Source organism: Lactuca serriola, chromosome 4 (assembly GCF_051521515.1).
Source record: "Lactuca serriola cultivar US96UC23 chromosome 4, Lser_US96UC23_V15, whole genome shotgun sequence".
NCBI classification, from domain to species: domain Eukaryota; kingdom Viridiplantae; phylum Streptophyta; class Magnoliopsida; order Asterales; family Asteraceae; genus Lactuca; species Lactuca serriola.
In genome coordinates this window covers 150,157,321-150,175,106 of record NC_136411.1, presented here as the reverse complement: position 1 = coordinate 150,175,106, position 17,786 = coordinate 150,157,321, and the positions used below count along the sequence as shown (strand labels likewise).

The following is a 17,786-nucleotide window of genomic DNA, read 5'->3' as shown; positions in this document are numbered from 1 at the left end:
GGGTAGATAGGGTGTTGTATGTTGTTATGATCTGTTAGATCGGGATCCTGATAGATAGGATGTTATATGTTGTTATGATCTGTTAGATCGGTATCCTGGTAGATAGGATGATATATATTGTTATGATCCGTTAGATTAGTATCCTGGTAGACAGGATGTTATATGTTGCTATGATCCATTAGATCAATATCCTGGTAGATAGGATGTTGTTATGTTGTTATGATATGTTAGATCGGTTTGTCTGTCTATAGATTGTTATATGTGCACATGTTTGTTTGGCGGTTGAGGCTTATCTACTTTGTGCGAAATCCAATAGACCTGGGCATTCCAACCTGTTGGTTGTGGGCCATGAGTATTCCATCCCGAGGATGATTGGACTCATAGTATGTGGGCATTCCAACATGTTGGTTGTGGGCCTGGGGTATTCCATCTTGAGGACGGTTGGACCCATAGTATGTTGGCATTCCAACCGGTTGGTTGAGGGCCTGGGGTATTCTAACCCGATGGTTGACTGGACTCATAGTATGTTGTTTATGATTATATGTGTATTGTTGTGGGTATGGGTATTTTGGGGTAACTCACTAAGCTTTCGGACTTACAGTTTCAGTTTATTGTTTCAGGTTCAGCGGATGGCCGCGGGAAGGCGAAGGCGTGACCGTACACTTCCTCGATTAATGATTATGATTTCTGGAAACTCTGATGTTTAAACTATTTTGAAAACAAATTGTAATGATTGAATGGTTTTAAATGATTTAAAAAGTTTTAAATTGGCTCGAATTTTGTGCGTGGATGTTACAAGTTGCTCGTTCATGAGAGGTTGGGACATAATGCCATACATCCACATCTTGACTAAGGCATCAAGATTGTACCATTCATCATCATTATCCTTGGATTTGGATTCTCCGGTGAGATGCTTGAGGACTCCAAATCCGCGACAGTGAGTTTGGAACAACTCACACCAAGAGTCGTAATTAAGTTCGTTGAGATCGGGGATTAATGGAAAGTAATCCTTGATGCTAGTAATGTTGTATGGTTTTTGATTACTCACGATGATCAGGGTAAGAATAGAAAAGGAACAATGGTGCAGAAAAGTGATGGAGAAAAAATGGTGGCCGGTGGTGTTAGGGTTAGCCGCCGCTTAGAGGGAGGAAGAAGGATACAACTGAGGAGAGAAGGAAAGTAGGCTATCACAGCGCTGATACCATGTTTGATATTATTTTCCCATGAATCAATATCTTTCATTAAACGTAAATATATACAAGATACAAAAAGGGCTATGTTGGGCTATACAAATGAGATAACAAAGATATACAATATATACACTAATAAAATTATCCTAAACAAAACATAAAGAGATGAACTCCATTATAAACGTTCTTTAAGAAAGAAAAAGACAAGCATTAAAAGGATCGATCCATACAAACGATCCACAAGAACCTATATCTAACTCACCTTGGAGCTGACAGGCTAGGTGGCAACACTGGTTGTGAGCTTTTCTCATGTCCATCTGTTGTTTCCTGCATTCTTTGATACGAGAAGTTGTAATCCAAGTCCAGTTCAACACTTATTACTCCCTCTAACACCTTAATCACAGTTGACATTGAAGGCCTCTTAGTAAAATCTGTCTGTAGACACCATGAAGCCAGTTTCATCATCTCCATGACTTCTGTACCATGTTCCTGCATATCTTCACTATACCTGTCAACTATGTTTAACAACGTCTCTTGTTCCCAACATCTCTGAAAGACACGAAGTAGGTGCCAACTTTCTTCTGGCTGAGATCTATCAAATATCTTCCTTCCACATAAGATCTCCAAAAGAAGGATCCCAAAGCTATATACATCCACTTTTTCGGTTATAATTGAGCTCAACCATTCTGGAGCTAGATAGCCAGGGGTTCCTCTCATTGTAGTCATCACTTGGCTTTGATCTCTGTCGATGAGCTTAGACAACCCAAAATCCGATACTTTGGCATTGAAGTCTGCATCTAGGAGTATGTTTTGAGGTTTAATATCGAGGTGGATGATTTTTTGTCTACAATCTTCATGAAGATATGTTAAACCTTTAGCTATATCAAGAATAATTTTCTTTCTACTTATCCATGGGAGTACCTGCTTCCTGTCTCCATAGTAGATCCACTGGTCTAATGATCCGTTACTCATGAATTCATACACGAGAAGCTGTTGTGATTTCCGAGCACAAAACCCTCTAAGTCGAACTAGATTCACGTGGTGAATGCTGCCAATAGACTCAACCTCGGCCAAGAATGATTTCTTAACATGCACCAGACCTTGAAGACATTTTACTGCAATCTTTGACCCATCTTTGAGAGTTCCTTCGAAAACTGATCCAAATCCCCCTTCCCCAAGCTTTTTACTGAAATTCTCCGTGGCTGTTTTCAGTTCATCATAGGAAAACCGAGTGGGCATTCCTGAAACTTGATCTAGATACTCTTCTTCACTTTCACTGTTCATATTTTTGTTTTGAACTATGAATTTAGTAAAACCTACGACCACAATAAGAAGCATAAGACTTCCAATTGTGGAACCGAGAATTGTTGCAACTAGAATTTTTCTGTTTGACGATCGACCATGGGATTGGGGTATAGACGAATTCAGGACTTTTATAAAAACCAAAACATTTTGTGGAACTACCCCTGCATCAAGACCCTTCAATGTAAAAACCTCAGAAGGTAAATAGCAATCCCCACTTGAATTGGAACTATAGTTGAATATTAGTGCCGCTTTGCATGAGCAGTTATTTAGACACGCTTGTTTGCAAGTCTCAATATCCACATCTTCCATGTCTGAGGTAAAGTTGAAGTACGTGACGTTACTGAGTTCAATGAAAGTATGATTTTGGGTAGCGTTACATGTGAGAGGAGTAACTTGAGAGCAACCCTTGTTGGGTTGGCGATCATTCACTGCTCTAAAATAGTCCGTCGCAGGAGAGGTGCTTGATATTGGACAACTACATTGTTGATCAGCCGAGCAAATGGCATTTCTCCCACAAGCCAAAGGATAAGAACAACCTCCAAGATGACCCAATAGTAGATCGATCTCTTTCTCCCATAATGATTCACCCATTCTAAAAGCTTTCAAATGCCCATCTGCCAATAGTTTTATATACTCAAATGGGAATGCTGGAGGTATATCAATCACACTAGGACAATAATTTGGCCTAGAAGAAGAAACGACCAAACACAAACTCCTATCTCTGAACTCAAGATAACTTTCATCTAGGCCCTTAACCGTGTTACCATAATAGACTTGAGGCGGGTTCGATCCAACATAAAAAAACAAACCTTTTTCGTTGAATTGCATAGAGTATAAGTCTACTTGAGGCGTCCAGTTGGTTGAGGAAACACTAGGTATGAGCTTCTGTCCTTGAAATAGTTTTTGCCCAGGTAACAAACAGTCTGTTGGGTGATCAAAAGATTGCCAAACTGTCAAGTTATGGACATTCAACAACCCCAGATTCCCATCTTCAGTTAGGTTCATGGAAGCAACAGATTTCCCGGTAGTGTTTGTAGTCCAAACTATGCTTCCATCCACATCCTGTAACATCAATTCTCCAGTTGCAGTGAAATTCAGAATTGCGCCTTCCCTGACCAGATTGTCTCGGTTTGCTGACCAAATCACCGCCAGACTGTCTTGGGTGGTTGTCATATTGATAACCACAATCGCAAAAGAGGTAAGATGTGCAGGTTCCATTACAGAAGAAGCCACAACGGAATTTCTTTTCATTATTGAGAATGACTCTGATCCTTGAGCCATCTCTGAAATTGATGGAGCGGGTAAAAGATTCATTGTTGGTCCATGTGGATGAAAGTTTTGCTGGGGAAAAGTAATTAGATTCAGCAGAGATGGATGAGAAGATGAGAAAGAAGCCGAAGAAAAAGCTACACATCCATGGTGCCCTCATCACTACTAATGAACACACAAGAGCTAGCCTTTGAAAATTAAATTGACACAGATCCTAAAAATTGAGTAGGTTCCAAGAACTCGGGTCCATGCTATCGTAGTTGACTCATTTCAAGCCAAGTTTCCTTCTCAAGTAATGACAAAAATCCTCTCGATCGTATTCATCTTTATTTCCATCATGCATGGCTGCTTTATTTAATTAAAAAAACGTTAATTAAATAAATACAAACTTTTTGAGTAAAGTAAAAATCTGGTCTATGAGGAATACCATTTGTTATGAACTAGGTGTGAACCTTTGCATGGTAGCCATGAAATAATATACAATAGGATTATATTTAATTAAAAAACGTTAACAACTTTAAAAAAGATTTAAGGCCGAGAAAAGAAAATTAATTTATAACAGCAGTATGTAAAGTACCTGCTAACTATGGGTGCAAACGAGCCGAGCCGAGCCCGAGCCTGGCCAGGCTCGGCTCGGGCTCGTTTAAGTTATATGAGGCTCGAGCTCGAGCTCGGCTCGATTCGAGCTTTCTTTTACTGAGCTCGGTTCGAGCTCGTAAAGAGTTATACAAGCTCGGCTCGGGCTCGGGCTCGACTCGTTTTTATCGGGCGTGCCTAAATAAGCTTAAGCTTGGCTCGAGCTCGTTAAAAAGCTCGTTTACTAATACCCGAAATTCATAATTCCCTTAATATGTTTTTATTTTAATATATATAAATAATAATAAATAATATTATATAAAGGCTCATTTAGGCTCGCGAGCCTAATCAACCTTTGTGACATAGGCTTGAGCTCGAGCTCGTTTAATAAACAAGCTTAATATTAAGCTCGAGCTCGGCTCGGGCTCGTTTAAAATCGGTTTCGAGTCGAGCTTTTAACGATCCGATCTCGAGTAGCTCGCGAGTAGCTTGGCTCTTTTGCACCCCTACTGCTAACTCAAGCAAGTGAGAATTATGTTTTATTTTAGGGGTCATATATCCGTATATATATATTTTTTAACTACGATGTTATGTTATGTTAGTTGAGAACCAAACAATGGTATTTGATTTTACATGCATGTCATAAACTTTAGTGAGTTGGTAACTTGATTTTAAAACATTTTGAGCTACTTTGCATGTGCCTATTCTATCCACTTTTTTTTGAAAGAGACTATCCGATCCACTTTTATATTTGCAGCATATGACATAATTGCAAAAGGTTATCAGTAAAGATGGGTTGTTTAAAAAAACTTAAATATATGATATACTTTACAATCATTGTGTTAGAAAAACAAGTAAGATCGGTTTGAGTATAAACAATTTGTACAATAATAAACGAATGACTTGCTTTTAACAAACAAATACAATTATTCACGGGTATTTGTTTTATATTTAGAAATTTGTATCGTACCAAAAAAAAAAAATTTAAAACGAAACTTACATCCTTATAAACGAAAAAAATCAACAATTTTAAAGTGACACACCATGTCACCATCCCATATTCAATGGACATAAATTAAAGACACCGCAACCTATTAGATTCTTTTAACCTTATTAAACATCAAAATATCATATTTATCCATCCTAAGTTTAAATATCATATTTACTCTTTGTAAATTTTCAAAATATCATATTTGTCCAAATCCTTATTTTTAAATTATTTAAACATTTTATAATAGTTTTAAATCTTTACTTTTATCAATTAGACTATTATACCCCTCTTACAACCCTTTGTAATCATGTTCTTCAATGGCATAGACAGAGATATGAAGTTGAAGGTTTAATTTCGTTCCATGAAAATGAAAATACGCTGTGCATTCTTGTAGGGTTTTTTAATGGCAAAAAAGAAAGTTTACTTTGGTATCTCCTATAGCCCCTTTCGTATATATTGTTACAAAGAATGGTGAAAGGTCACTGGCCGCCAATGCTTTGTTAAATTTGTCATGATGATGCTTTTGTGATTTGCATATTGTGCTTTAAAAATTGTAGTTTTAGTTGATTTTGTTTAATCCCACTTTAGAAAATGGCATCGATGATTCTTAAAGATTTGCTAATTGTGTTAAGAAACATTGACGAATATCAATAAAACCCAACACATTTATCTTACAGGATTAATTCTCTAATCTTAATCTCAGTCGACGAGTTTCTATACTGCTAGTGACGAATTCTTTGACAGATGCTCATAAATAAGTTACTCAATAAGTATTTGGTCTTTACAGCATTGGCATCCATTCATTATTATAGAAAACAGTTCAAAGCATATGATTGATAATTAATTACTTCATCTATAAAGGGGTGTAATAGTCAATCGGTAAAAGTAAATAATTAAAATGATTATAAAATTGTTTAAAAATGCTTAAAATAAGGATTTTGGTAAATATGATATTCTAAAATTTTACAAATGATAAATATGATATTTATAAATTAGGTTGGACAAATATGATATTTTAAAGTTTAAGAAATTTATATACGAAATTCCCCCTTTAATAAGTGTGTAGCAAAAAGAGTCGGAGTAGGAATTGGAATGTTAATAGGGTCGAGTTTGGTATCCCCATCCCCGGACCTGAAACTGGAATTTGTCCCGGATGCTCTCTTGCTCTCTATCCAGGTTGTAGTTTTCCCGAATCCCAAGAATTTTGAAAATGTGTTTAGGTTCGTCTATTTTCTAAATGTTTTTCATGAAAATGAAAATTTTCTGTTTTCAAAATTATAAAGAAGTTTGAAGTTTTTAGAAAACTGATAATCATTGTTTTCTACATTTTTGTAATTCCAAAATTAATCTAAAATATACATACACACTCATTCCCACTTCATCAACCTCTATCTACACTCGCCTTAACACCCCAACCCACCACACCCCTACCTATCCACAATCACTCCCAAGCCCACCCCCACCCCTCACAAACCCACACCAACCCCTACAAACACACACACACACCAACCCCCCCCCCCCCCACTTACCCACCCACCCACCCTTACACCCCTACAAACACCCCAACCCCTACAAACACGCATTACCCCCCCCCCCACACACACACACACACACACAAGCACACACCCCCACCCACACACACCTAACACCACTACCACAACCACAATCACCGACCTACTATCACCACCACCACCACTACCCCATCATTAGCATCATCACTCTCACCGCAATCACCACCACCGCCGCCACCACCACTGTCTGTCATCACCACTACCACCACCATCGTCGTCATCATCGACACCACCATTGCCCCCACCCCACCCTACCACCGCTACCATTTTCTAAAAATAAAAATTGATAGAAATATACACATCTAAACACGTTTTCTAATTTTCAAAACTAAAAATAAAAATGAATAATTTTTAACTAAACACGTTTTCTAAATTTTATAATGAAAACTGAAAACAAAAAACAAAAAATGAAAAGGGAAAACGAAAAACGGAAAACAGAAAATGTTTTTTCGTAACTAAACGCAACCTTAGGGTGCGTTTAGTTGCGGAAAAATAGGCCGCTTTCCGGAAAAAAAAATTCCAAAAAAAAATGTGAATAAAAACGCGATTAGTTTGTCGATTTTTTTAAATTTTTCACGGAAAATAAAAAATTTCTGTTTTTTAAAATTACAAAGTAGTTGGAAATTTTTGGAAAACTGATATTATTGTTTTCCATATTTTTCTAATTCCAAAATTTTTCTAAAATATAAACACACCCACCCCAACCCCCCCCCCCCCCCCCCACACACACACCCACCCACCTACACCTACATTGGAGCAGGGGTAATTTGACAATTCAACTATTCTAGAAGACATTGGAGTAGAGCACGTAATTAAAAAAGGAAGGGACAGATTAGTCATTTGAACTTGAGGTCATAAGTTAGTTAGACAGTTAGTTGGGAAGCTATATAGTTCACCATACAACAAAATCACGACAAAAGTATAAGTATAACCATATCCAATTATCCATATCAAGTTCAAGTTCAAATCATATGATGTTTGATTCAGTAAGTTATGAGCTCTCACATTAAACATGATTTAAAACCCTTCTCTAGTTCTTGAGCATCTAAATTTTTCCCTATAAACACAATCTTGTTTACCCTTGATTCCTCAGGGTTCCATGGCCTATCTGGTGACCCTTGAAATATGTCATGTACTCCCTGTTTCAAAACTCAAATATTATTATTATTAATGATACAAATTATCTGAAAATGTTTCAATAAATTTTAATGGGAAATAATAATAATAATCAATCACCTGGAACACAAATCTCTCATCCATCCCATCAATTGACATAAGCCCCTTCATTCTGTATATATCCTCACTTCTATCCATTAACAATGTCCCAAGCCACATGTTAGCCTGCATAACACATCACACTTGTCAGCTCTTGGTACGATGGAATGGAATCAATAAAGGAATGGAATGCGTCATTACATTCCATTATCATGTTTAGTTGGCTTCAAAGAATGGAATGGAATGGAATCAATCGTTCACACAGTTTGTTTGTTACTTATAAACTTACAAATAGAAAACCATATTATAATGTTCTAAAAAAATGGAACTTTACACATAAAGAGATATATCGCTAATTTAATTAAAGTTTTAGAGTTTTAGAAACATTATTACTATTGAAAGACTATATAAATAAAAGTAATTTATAACTATATGAAAGAACCACACCTTTTCAAGATCCAAGCTCCCTTCACAAACTATGCTGACAGATGAGACACCAGGATCATGAGTGTGATCATGATGTTCTGGAAAAAACCAAAAAAAAAAAAAGTATCATATCATTATATCATTATGTGTGTGTATGTGTGTTTATAAAAGCATAGATAAATTAAAATTTAGTCAAGTTACCATGTTTGTGGTCATGGTCATGGTTATGATGGTGGTGATCATGATCAGGATTATGACAATTTTCATGGTCATGATCATGTTCGTGCTCATCTTCCTTTGAAGCTTCATCTTCAATAGCATCATCAATTCTAGCAAAAATATAAAGTCTTTAACTATTAAGCCCATGAACCCATTCTTTTTTCCACCCAACTCCTCACATTAATATTGATGCATATTAGAATATTTGGTTTTCGGGATGTAAGGGTAAATCATTTAGTCTTCATTCACATGGTTTATTCGGTGTAGAAAAGAAACTGACTTTATGTATACAGGAGGACTTAATGGGGAAAAAAAGAGAACATAATCACTTATGAAGAGAGAGAAATAACCTTTCTAGATCAAAACCACCTATGCCAAGAACATAATCCAAATCCACTTTTCCAAACTCAGTACGTTTTAATTCTGCCATACGGTTTATGCCCTGCATTTAAGAGTCATTAAAGTAGAAAAGATCAATACAAAAAGACAGATTTAACTAACTAAATAAGCAATTTTGTACCTTTATTCTCTGAATCAAAGCAGAAACTTCAGCACTTCCAACAAGATCAGTCTAGAAGCAACATTCAAAGACTTCAATTCTACTATTAAATGGGAGATTAACTTCAAAACGATGGAAAGATAAAGAGAAAGTAATAGACACCTTATTGACTATTATACGATCTGCATAAGCAATTTGTTCTACAGCCTCATTGACAACTCCTTTTGGTTTAACATCATCAAGATGAATATTAGCATGTTTGGCATCTACTAAAGTAACAACACCATCAAGCTTAACATCATTGAAAATCTGATCCTCAGCATAGAATGTTTGTATAATTGGTGCTGGATTTGCCAATCCTGCAAAAAGATAAATAAAATGACTCAAATCTATTGAGTATTATGCCAGAAAGAATGCCCACAATTAGATGAAGTTCAAATCACTGCTACATACCTGTAGTTTCTATGACAATATGGTCGAATTTCCCTTTCTTTTTACTCACCAGCTCTCCTATCATTCTAACAAGATCACCCCTGACTGTGCAGCATAGACACCCATTATTAAGCATGACAATGTCTTCCACACCAACAGATTTTGCAGCAACTAAAGACCCATCAATGTCCACCTCCCCATACTGCAAATGTAATAGAAAGAAGAAGTCAAATCCTAACACAAAAGGGTGAAAATATACACATGGCTACATGAACTGTGATGTTATAAACAGTTTTCCAAGAAAAACTAGATACTAAAACCAAAATATGCAGAACTAATTGTTATTCGACTTTATTGTATGAAGTCATAGAGGAATTGGATAGTACCTCGTTCTCAATAACTGCAATCCGTTTACCATGATCAGCTGTAAGTATATGGTTCAATAATGTTGTCTGTTCATCGAACATTCAGGAAAATCAGAAACAATCATTAGCTAAAATTTTTAATTTTTCTTAAACTGCTTATTGACCTAACTTCACGCGAGAACAAGAAAAATGAAGATAATGTGAACTTGTGCTACAAATTCATACACTATGATGGCATCAACGTCATAGAAACTGATTCAGATACACGAAGAAATGATTACCTTTCCTGAACCTAAGAAACCGGTGATGATCGTTGCTGGAATTCGATTGTCGGGAGGAATCTTGGTGAAGACATCAGAATCCTCATAATCCTCATCCTGTTGCGTCGGTGCCGCTGTTGCAGCAACAGATAAGTTGCGTGACAATCTCTTTGCTCTGGATAAACTAACGGCGGCGAATGGTGGATGGATAGAGCGTGAGGTTGTCGCAAAACCTCGATGGCGGAAAGTGATAGTTCTCCACATTCGAGGGACATGATTTCCGGCAATTGAAGTTTTCTGAAGCTTGGCAAGTCCAATAAAGGTGGTCGTCAAGTTCATCGATGTCGACGCCATGGCTGCCATCGTCGTATTGGAAGTTACTGACTGAGTGAGTAGGGTTTATGAAATGAAGTTTCGCGATTGATAGAGAACAGAGGGCTTATCCTGTATATTCGTGGTTAAAGCGTGCGTCTGACCTTTTTTATTTTTTCATGATTCAGTCCTTAATAATTGAACTTTGTTGCGTTTCTGGCCACTTTATAAAATAATTGTCTCACCCTTATATAATACTATAGTTAATATTTTATAATGATTTTAGTTTTAGTATTAATTATTGAATGTTGAAGACCACATCCTTGATCCTTCCAATTTACTGAGCCTCCCTTTGCCCTTGTTAGCCTACTTTTACCCTTGTTGGAAATCTTAACGAGTTATTAAACATATCGATCCATTAATATAGTACATTTTGAATTTGACATTTAGGTAGTAAATATATGTTTTCTTTCATATTCTTCTGTTCATGCATCTTTTACATACCATGAGCAAAGATGAATGCACTTGATGCACTTTTATGAAAGGATCAAATTGGTCCACTAATATAGTTCGTTTTGAATTTGACATTTAGGTAGTATAAATATGTTTTATTTCGTATTCTTTCACGTTCATGCATCTTTTACACACCATGAGCAAAGATGAATGCACTTGATGCATTTTTATGGAAGGATCAAATCCATATGTAATAAGAGATAATTACGATTAAGGTCAAAATTGTTACTTTAATATGAAATAACAAAGACAAAATTGTTATTTTAATATGAAATAATTATAAAAAGTTATTTACGTACATGGATTTAAAAAATAAAATAATTTATAAGCTAAGAAACAATATAATAATAAGAGATAATTACAATTAAGGTCAATATAATATACAATCTTTCTAAAATTCAGTCAAAAGGCGAAAATAATAGCGAAAATAATATTTTAAAAAGATTAGAAAATAAAGTAATTATATTTCAGAAGGTTCTAAATAACGTAAGGTGTGACTTAGCGGCAATGTCAAGCCTCAAGCTTTTTCAAGTTTTTGCGAGTCATGTCGTTTGTATTGCGTGACTTAAAGCGACAATTTTTTATATAATTAATATTTTTATGTATATTTTCAGTTATTATTCATATATATATATATATATATATATATATATATATATATATATATATATATATATATATATATATATATAAGTTAAGACAACATTTTGGTAAAGTTTGGCGATATGTACAAGTCTTGGAATCATGGTGAGCTCTTTAAAACCTTGAAATTTCACGATATATAAAGTTAAATCATTATGTAATATCAAAACTTCTTCATTCATAACAATTCCATTTTGAAATAAAGCATAAGAAATTAGTTTGAAGTAGACATATTTGTAGTTTACTCTAAATTTTATATGCTTAATATTGTGATGGTAACAATTCACTTTTGGCTAAAATACATCATTTCCTCTCTATAATGACGGTTGGACTTTACTTACACTATAGTCTTTAGTGTCTAATGAAGGTTGAATATTTGTTGTATTTTTTTGAAACTTTTTTTTTAGTTTAATATATTGTGGATATTTGTTATTTTTTGGTACTTAACATATTTACAATTATTTTGAAAGCTTGAAAATACTATTTAGAAAGAAGCCCTAGAAGGGGTGTTATGTGGGATCCTAGAGAGACATACACGGTTTATGGTTCCATAATAATCATACATAAAGAAATGAAATAAAATTGTATTTATGAAATGATGAGTAATTTTAACAAACAGTTATCCTATATAATGATCAGCAACAAGCAAAAAACGATATATCAACACATAATAAATCGTACAACAATGCAAATAAATGCAACACTGCCTACTCCAAAGGTAACACCACATACATGAAACTGATATCCTAACCTCTTGGTTCGGCTCGCGTACGCTGCACGTACCCCTTGGTACGTTGCGTGAACGCACATCAACCCCCCGCATCCAATGTTGCTACTGCGTTCCGCGTACACTAGCCTTACGCCCAGCGTACGTCTTCAGTCAGCCCAAAATATAATGGTCCACTTAATAAGGCCCAACTCAATAATTCAACAATAATCTCATAGTCCAACAATTAATTACAGAAAATAAATAATTAGCATTACCTCAAATCACGGATGTTACACCTAAAGACCTTCTAGAGCATGCATGGGGAAGAACTAAGCATCAAGATCTCATTTTTATGACTCTAGAAACCTCATTGGGTCTGAAACGACCACTTATTTGGTTAAGAGCATGACATGCTCAATAATCACAAAGGTTGGGACCATAAATGCCCTAAATGAAGGAATAGCTAGATCTAAAAGAAAAGATGATCAAGCTAGGAGCTTTTTACCTCTTAAAGGTTGTTAACAAGGTGAGAATCCCATATTTAAAGTTGTTTCGACCTCCAATGTCCTTCTACAACCTTCTTCTTCTTCAAGAACACCACCAAACACACAAGTGAGCTCAAGGTGCACTCTTCACACTTAGGTTAGCTTGAGGAACAATTTTTAGGTGGAGGATGATGATAGTGAAGTTCTTAGGGCCATAAAGGGGATTATATATGGTGCAACCCTCAAAATTAGTTTTTTTGTCCTGAACAGCATACACGTGGCGTACTTGCTCAGTGTGCCCGGCGTATGTATGCGAGTCCTTCTTTTCTCATGCTTGAGTATGCCATACGTACACCACGACTATGCATGGCATACAAAGCAAAATGGAAAGAATTAAAACATTTTAGGGTTAGAATTAAACCTTCTCGGAACGGGTGTTAGAATTCTCCCCCACCTGAACTAGACTTTGTCCTCAAAGTCCAATGCTGCAAATAGTTCAGGATAATGCGCCTGCATCTCCGCCTTTGGCTCCTAGGTCCACTCGAAGCCTTTCCGATGCTGTCACCGAACCTTTACCAAAGGTATCTCCTTGTTGTGCAAGACCTTCATCTTTCTTTCTACCACCGCTACCGGCCTCTCAACATAATTCAGGTTCTCATCGACCTTAATATCATCCAAAGGGACTACTGCCTCTTCGTCTAATACGCACTTCCGTACCTGTGAAACATGGAAAGTACTATGGATCTGACTGAGCTCACTCGGTAAATCCAACTGGTAGGTCACCCTAGCTATGCTATAGATCACATGGAACGGTCCAATATACTGGGGACCCAATTTACCCATCTTCCTAACGCGTACTACACCATTCCATGGTGATACCTTTAGTAGTACCATATCGCCGACCTGAAACTCCAATTCTGATCGACGCTGATCAGCATAGCTCTTCTGCCGACTCTAAGTTGTTTGCAATCTTTGTAGTCTTGAGGAATACCTTGGTCCTTCCCACGACTCAGTTACCGAACTCCCCCCAACAAACTGGGGTACGATATCTCCGACCATACAAAAGCTCGAAAGGCGGTGCACCAATGCTGGAGTGATAATTGTTGTTGTAGGAGAAATCTACAAGAGGTAGGTAGGAATCCCAACTTCCCCCAAAATCTATGACATAATAATGCAACATATCCTCAAGTGTCTGGATGGTCCGCTCACTCTGGCCGTCAGTCTGCGGATGATAAGCAATGTTGAAATGCAACCTCGTACCCAATTCCTCGTGGAACTTCTATTAAAATCGTGAAGTGGACCGAACATCTCGATCCGATATAATAGAAACTGGAACCCCATGACGAGCAACAATCTCATGAACATACACATCGTCCAATATCTTGGTCGAGGAGCTCTCCCGGATGGCCAAAAATTGGGCACTCTTGGTCAATTGATCCACGATGACTCATATAGCATCAAAACCCTTGGCAGTCCTTAGTAGCTTGGTGATAAAATTCATGGTGATCTGTTCTTACTTCCACATGGGAACTTCCAAAGGCTGCAGCTTCCCATGCGGCCTCTAGTGCTCGGCCTTGACTGTCCTACAGGTCAACCACCTCTCAACGTACCAAGCTATCTCCCTCTTCATACACGGCCACCAGTAACTTAGTCTCAAGTCTCAATACATCTTAGTAGCATCAAGTGTATCGAAAAGCGAGACTTATGTGCCTCCGCCAAAACTGTTTGCCTTACCCCGCTAGAAACTGGAACCCATACCCGACCATATCGGGTCAACAATCCCCGACTATCAGTGACAAATCTATCAATCTCGCTCTTGATCCTCTCATGTTTCTAAATCTCGTTCTTGACTCCTTCTACATGTGCCCCTCTGATCAAATCCAAAAGTGGAGAACCAATGGATATCCTCATACACAAACCCCCAGCCGAAGATCCATCTGACTTGCGGCTCAAAGCATCCACAACCACATTTGCTTTACCCGGATGGTAAAGAATCTCGCAGTCATAATCCTTGACCACGTCAAGCCACCTGTGCTACCTCATGTTTAGGTTTGGCTGGTCAATGAGATACCTTAAACCCTTTTGATCCGTGTAGACGGTATACGGGACCCCATAAAAATAATGTCTCTAAATCTTTTGGGCAAATACTACTGCCCCCAACTCTAGATCATGAGTATGATATCATGCGTCATGTGGCTTCAGCTGCTGAGAAGCATACGCAATCACTCACCCTCTCTACATAAGGATCGCCCCCAAACCTATTATGGAAACATCACAAAATACAATGAAATCCTCGACACTCTCCGGAAGTGTCAATATTGGGGCCTCACATAATTGTTGTCGCAGTGTCTCAAACGTCGTCTGTTGCTTAGGGCCCGGTCGAAAATCCACGCCCTTCCTTGTCAGACGAGTGAGGAGTACAACAATCTTGGAAAATCCTAAATAAAAACTCCAATACCCAAGAAACTTCTAATCTTTGAATGGGACTTCAAAACCTCCCACTGCATCAGAGCCTCAATCTTGGTCGAATCGACCAAAATCCTAGTTTAGTTAACGAGATACCCCATGACCTGAACCTCTCAGAACCAGAACTCACACTTCGAGAAATTGGCATACAGTCGTTCCCGCCTCAATACTCCCAAAAGCTCTTGAAGGTGCTCCTCGTGTTGTCTCTGGTCTTAGAATACACCAAGATATCATCAATAAAAACAATAATTGATTGATAGAGCATCGGCCTGCATACCCAATTCATCAAATCCATAAACATTGCAGGCACATTGGTGAGCCCAAAATGGCATCACTACGAACTTATAATGACCATAATAAGTCTAAAACACGGTCTTATCCACGTCCTACTCTCTAACTCTCATCTAATGATAAGCCGACCTCAGATCGATCTTGGAAAAACAAGATGCACCCTACAACTTATCAAAGAGGTCGTCAATCCATAGAAGGGGATAACGGTTCTTCACCGTCAACTTGTTTAACTCCCATAATCAATGCACATCCGATGCGAACCATCCTTCTTCTTGATGAACAATATCAGTGCTCCCCACAACAAACTGATCGGTCTTATTAGCTTCTTGCCTAGCGGCTCCTGAAGATGAGAGGAAAACTCCTACATCTCAGGCAGTGCCAATCGGTGTGGTGCCTTTCTAATCAGAGCCACACATGGCACTAGGTCAATCTTGAACTTAACCTGCCTCTCAGGAGGCATACCGGGTAACTCCTTCGGAAACACACAAAAAACTCCCTAACAACTGGCACATCTAAAACCGATGTTTGCTCCATAACCTATGTATCAACCACATAGGAAAGATAACCCATACAACCATGCTAAATATATTGTCGAGCCCTGGCTACCGAACAAAACCCTGATCCAATCTTGGTACCCTCTCCATAGATGACTAGTTCTCCCCCACTTGGCATTCGAAATACCTCTCGCTGACCCACGTAGTCTATCATAGCACCAAACCTGCTTAGCCAATCCATCCCTACTATCACACATACATATCCCATGTGGATAGGAATCAAATCAATCAGATAAGGCACCCCGAAGATCTCCAAGCCATAACCCCGATACACTCTAGATGCATAAATCTCATGTTCGTTGGTGATAGAAATCCGCAACGGATACTCCAGCTCGCCAAGGGTCATAACAAAATCCCTACTAAAAGACAGATATACAAAGAATCGAATCATGCCCAAGTCGAATAACACAAGAGCAGACAAAGAATCCACTTAGAATGTACCTATCAGAAGCATAAACATAAGCATACCATAGAATAATTGACAAAATCATAAATGGAAACATACCAGTAACGACATATGGCGTCGCCTTGGCATCCTCTGTTGTGAGCTGAAAAGCACGACCTCGAGCCCTCGGGGGCTCCGCCCTACCTTGGTGTAAGGTGTGAAGTGTGTAGTGAGAATTCAAAACTTGTTTTAGTCTACTTAGATACGAAGTCTAGTACTTCTAAGTGTATATATTTTGCAAGGCACTTGTTGATGTCGAAGTCGAATGTATAGTCCTTGCATATTTTTTGTGAGTCTATATCACTATATAAATAGAGTAAGTATAGGAGTAGAGAAAGAGTTTATTTGGCACATTTCATTTTAGTATTCTCTCTCAAGAACTTTTGTACTCTTACAGACTATTATCGAGCCAATCAAATTTTATTTACATATCGTGTTCTTATTGCATTCAGTGATTGAATTTATTCTAAACTCGATTTAACACTCTTTAATTGGTATTAGAGTAGGATATGTTCAGTCAATTCCAATTTTCTCATATTTTTTCAATATTTTTGAATTGTTCTTTCTGATTCAAAGTTTTCCGCACTATTGATTAAGAAAACTTGTGTTTGTTGATTGATTTGTTTCGATTCTACAATCAGTTTGTTAGATCGAGTGTTTCCTGGTCATTTTCTGATTAATACTTCCATTAGATCTATTTTCTGAAATCAAAAATCATTTATGTATGTACAAAAATGGCAAACTTCAACATGAACACAATGTCAAGCTTTTCTCATTTGCTTGGATCATCGAAGAAGATTACAATGATGATATCTGAATATTATGAGTAGTGGGTCGATCGAATGGAGGATTATCTTAATGGCATCGATGAAGATCTCTGGGAGTGTATTAGAAGTGTAAATTATCATCCTAGAAGGCTTGAACAAGTCGGAACTGCTAGTTCTTTTGCTGGTGTTACTATGCAAACAGAAAAACAAAAAGCAAATGATAAGAAGTGCCTTTGAGAACTACGTGGTTCTCTTCCACCAGTTGTTTACAATTATGTTCGAAG

At 37.4% G+C, this 17,786-nt stretch overlaps 2 protein-coding genes across 2 annotated transcripts; both read right to left on the bottom strand.

Annotated features, from left to right (window-relative positions):
• Positions 1-1,263: 1,263 nt before the first annotated feature.
• On the bottom strand, positions 1,264-3,825 carry LOC145102745 (G-type lectin S-receptor-like serine/threonine-protein kinase SD2-5). Its single transcript, XM_079040211.1, has one exon. The coding sequence runs from the start codon at positions 3,807-3,809 to the stop codon at positions 1,449-1,451; it is 2,361 nt and encodes a 786-aa protein (XP_078896337.1). The 5' UTR covers positions 3,810-3,825; the 3' UTR covers positions 1,264-1,448.
• A 3,999-nt stretch (positions 3,826-7,824) lies between these two features.
• On the bottom strand, positions 7,825-10,758 carry LOC145102744 (uncharacterized). The gene is made up of 10 exons (XM_079040210.1): positions 10,340-10,758; positions 10,080-10,145; positions 9,715-9,895; positions 9,424-9,620; positions 9,283-9,333; positions 9,113-9,204; positions 8,745-8,872; positions 8,565-8,641; positions 8,139-8,243; positions 7,825-8,041 (listed from the first exon to the last, which is right to left on the bottom strand). The coding sequence occupies exons 1-10, from the start codon at positions 10,679-10,681 to the stop codon at positions 7,904-7,906; spliced, it is 1,377 nt and encodes a 458-aa protein (XP_078896336.1). The 5' UTR covers positions 10,682-10,758; the 3' UTR covers positions 7,825-7,903.
• Between the last annotated feature and the right edge of the window lie 7,028 nt (positions 10,759-17,786).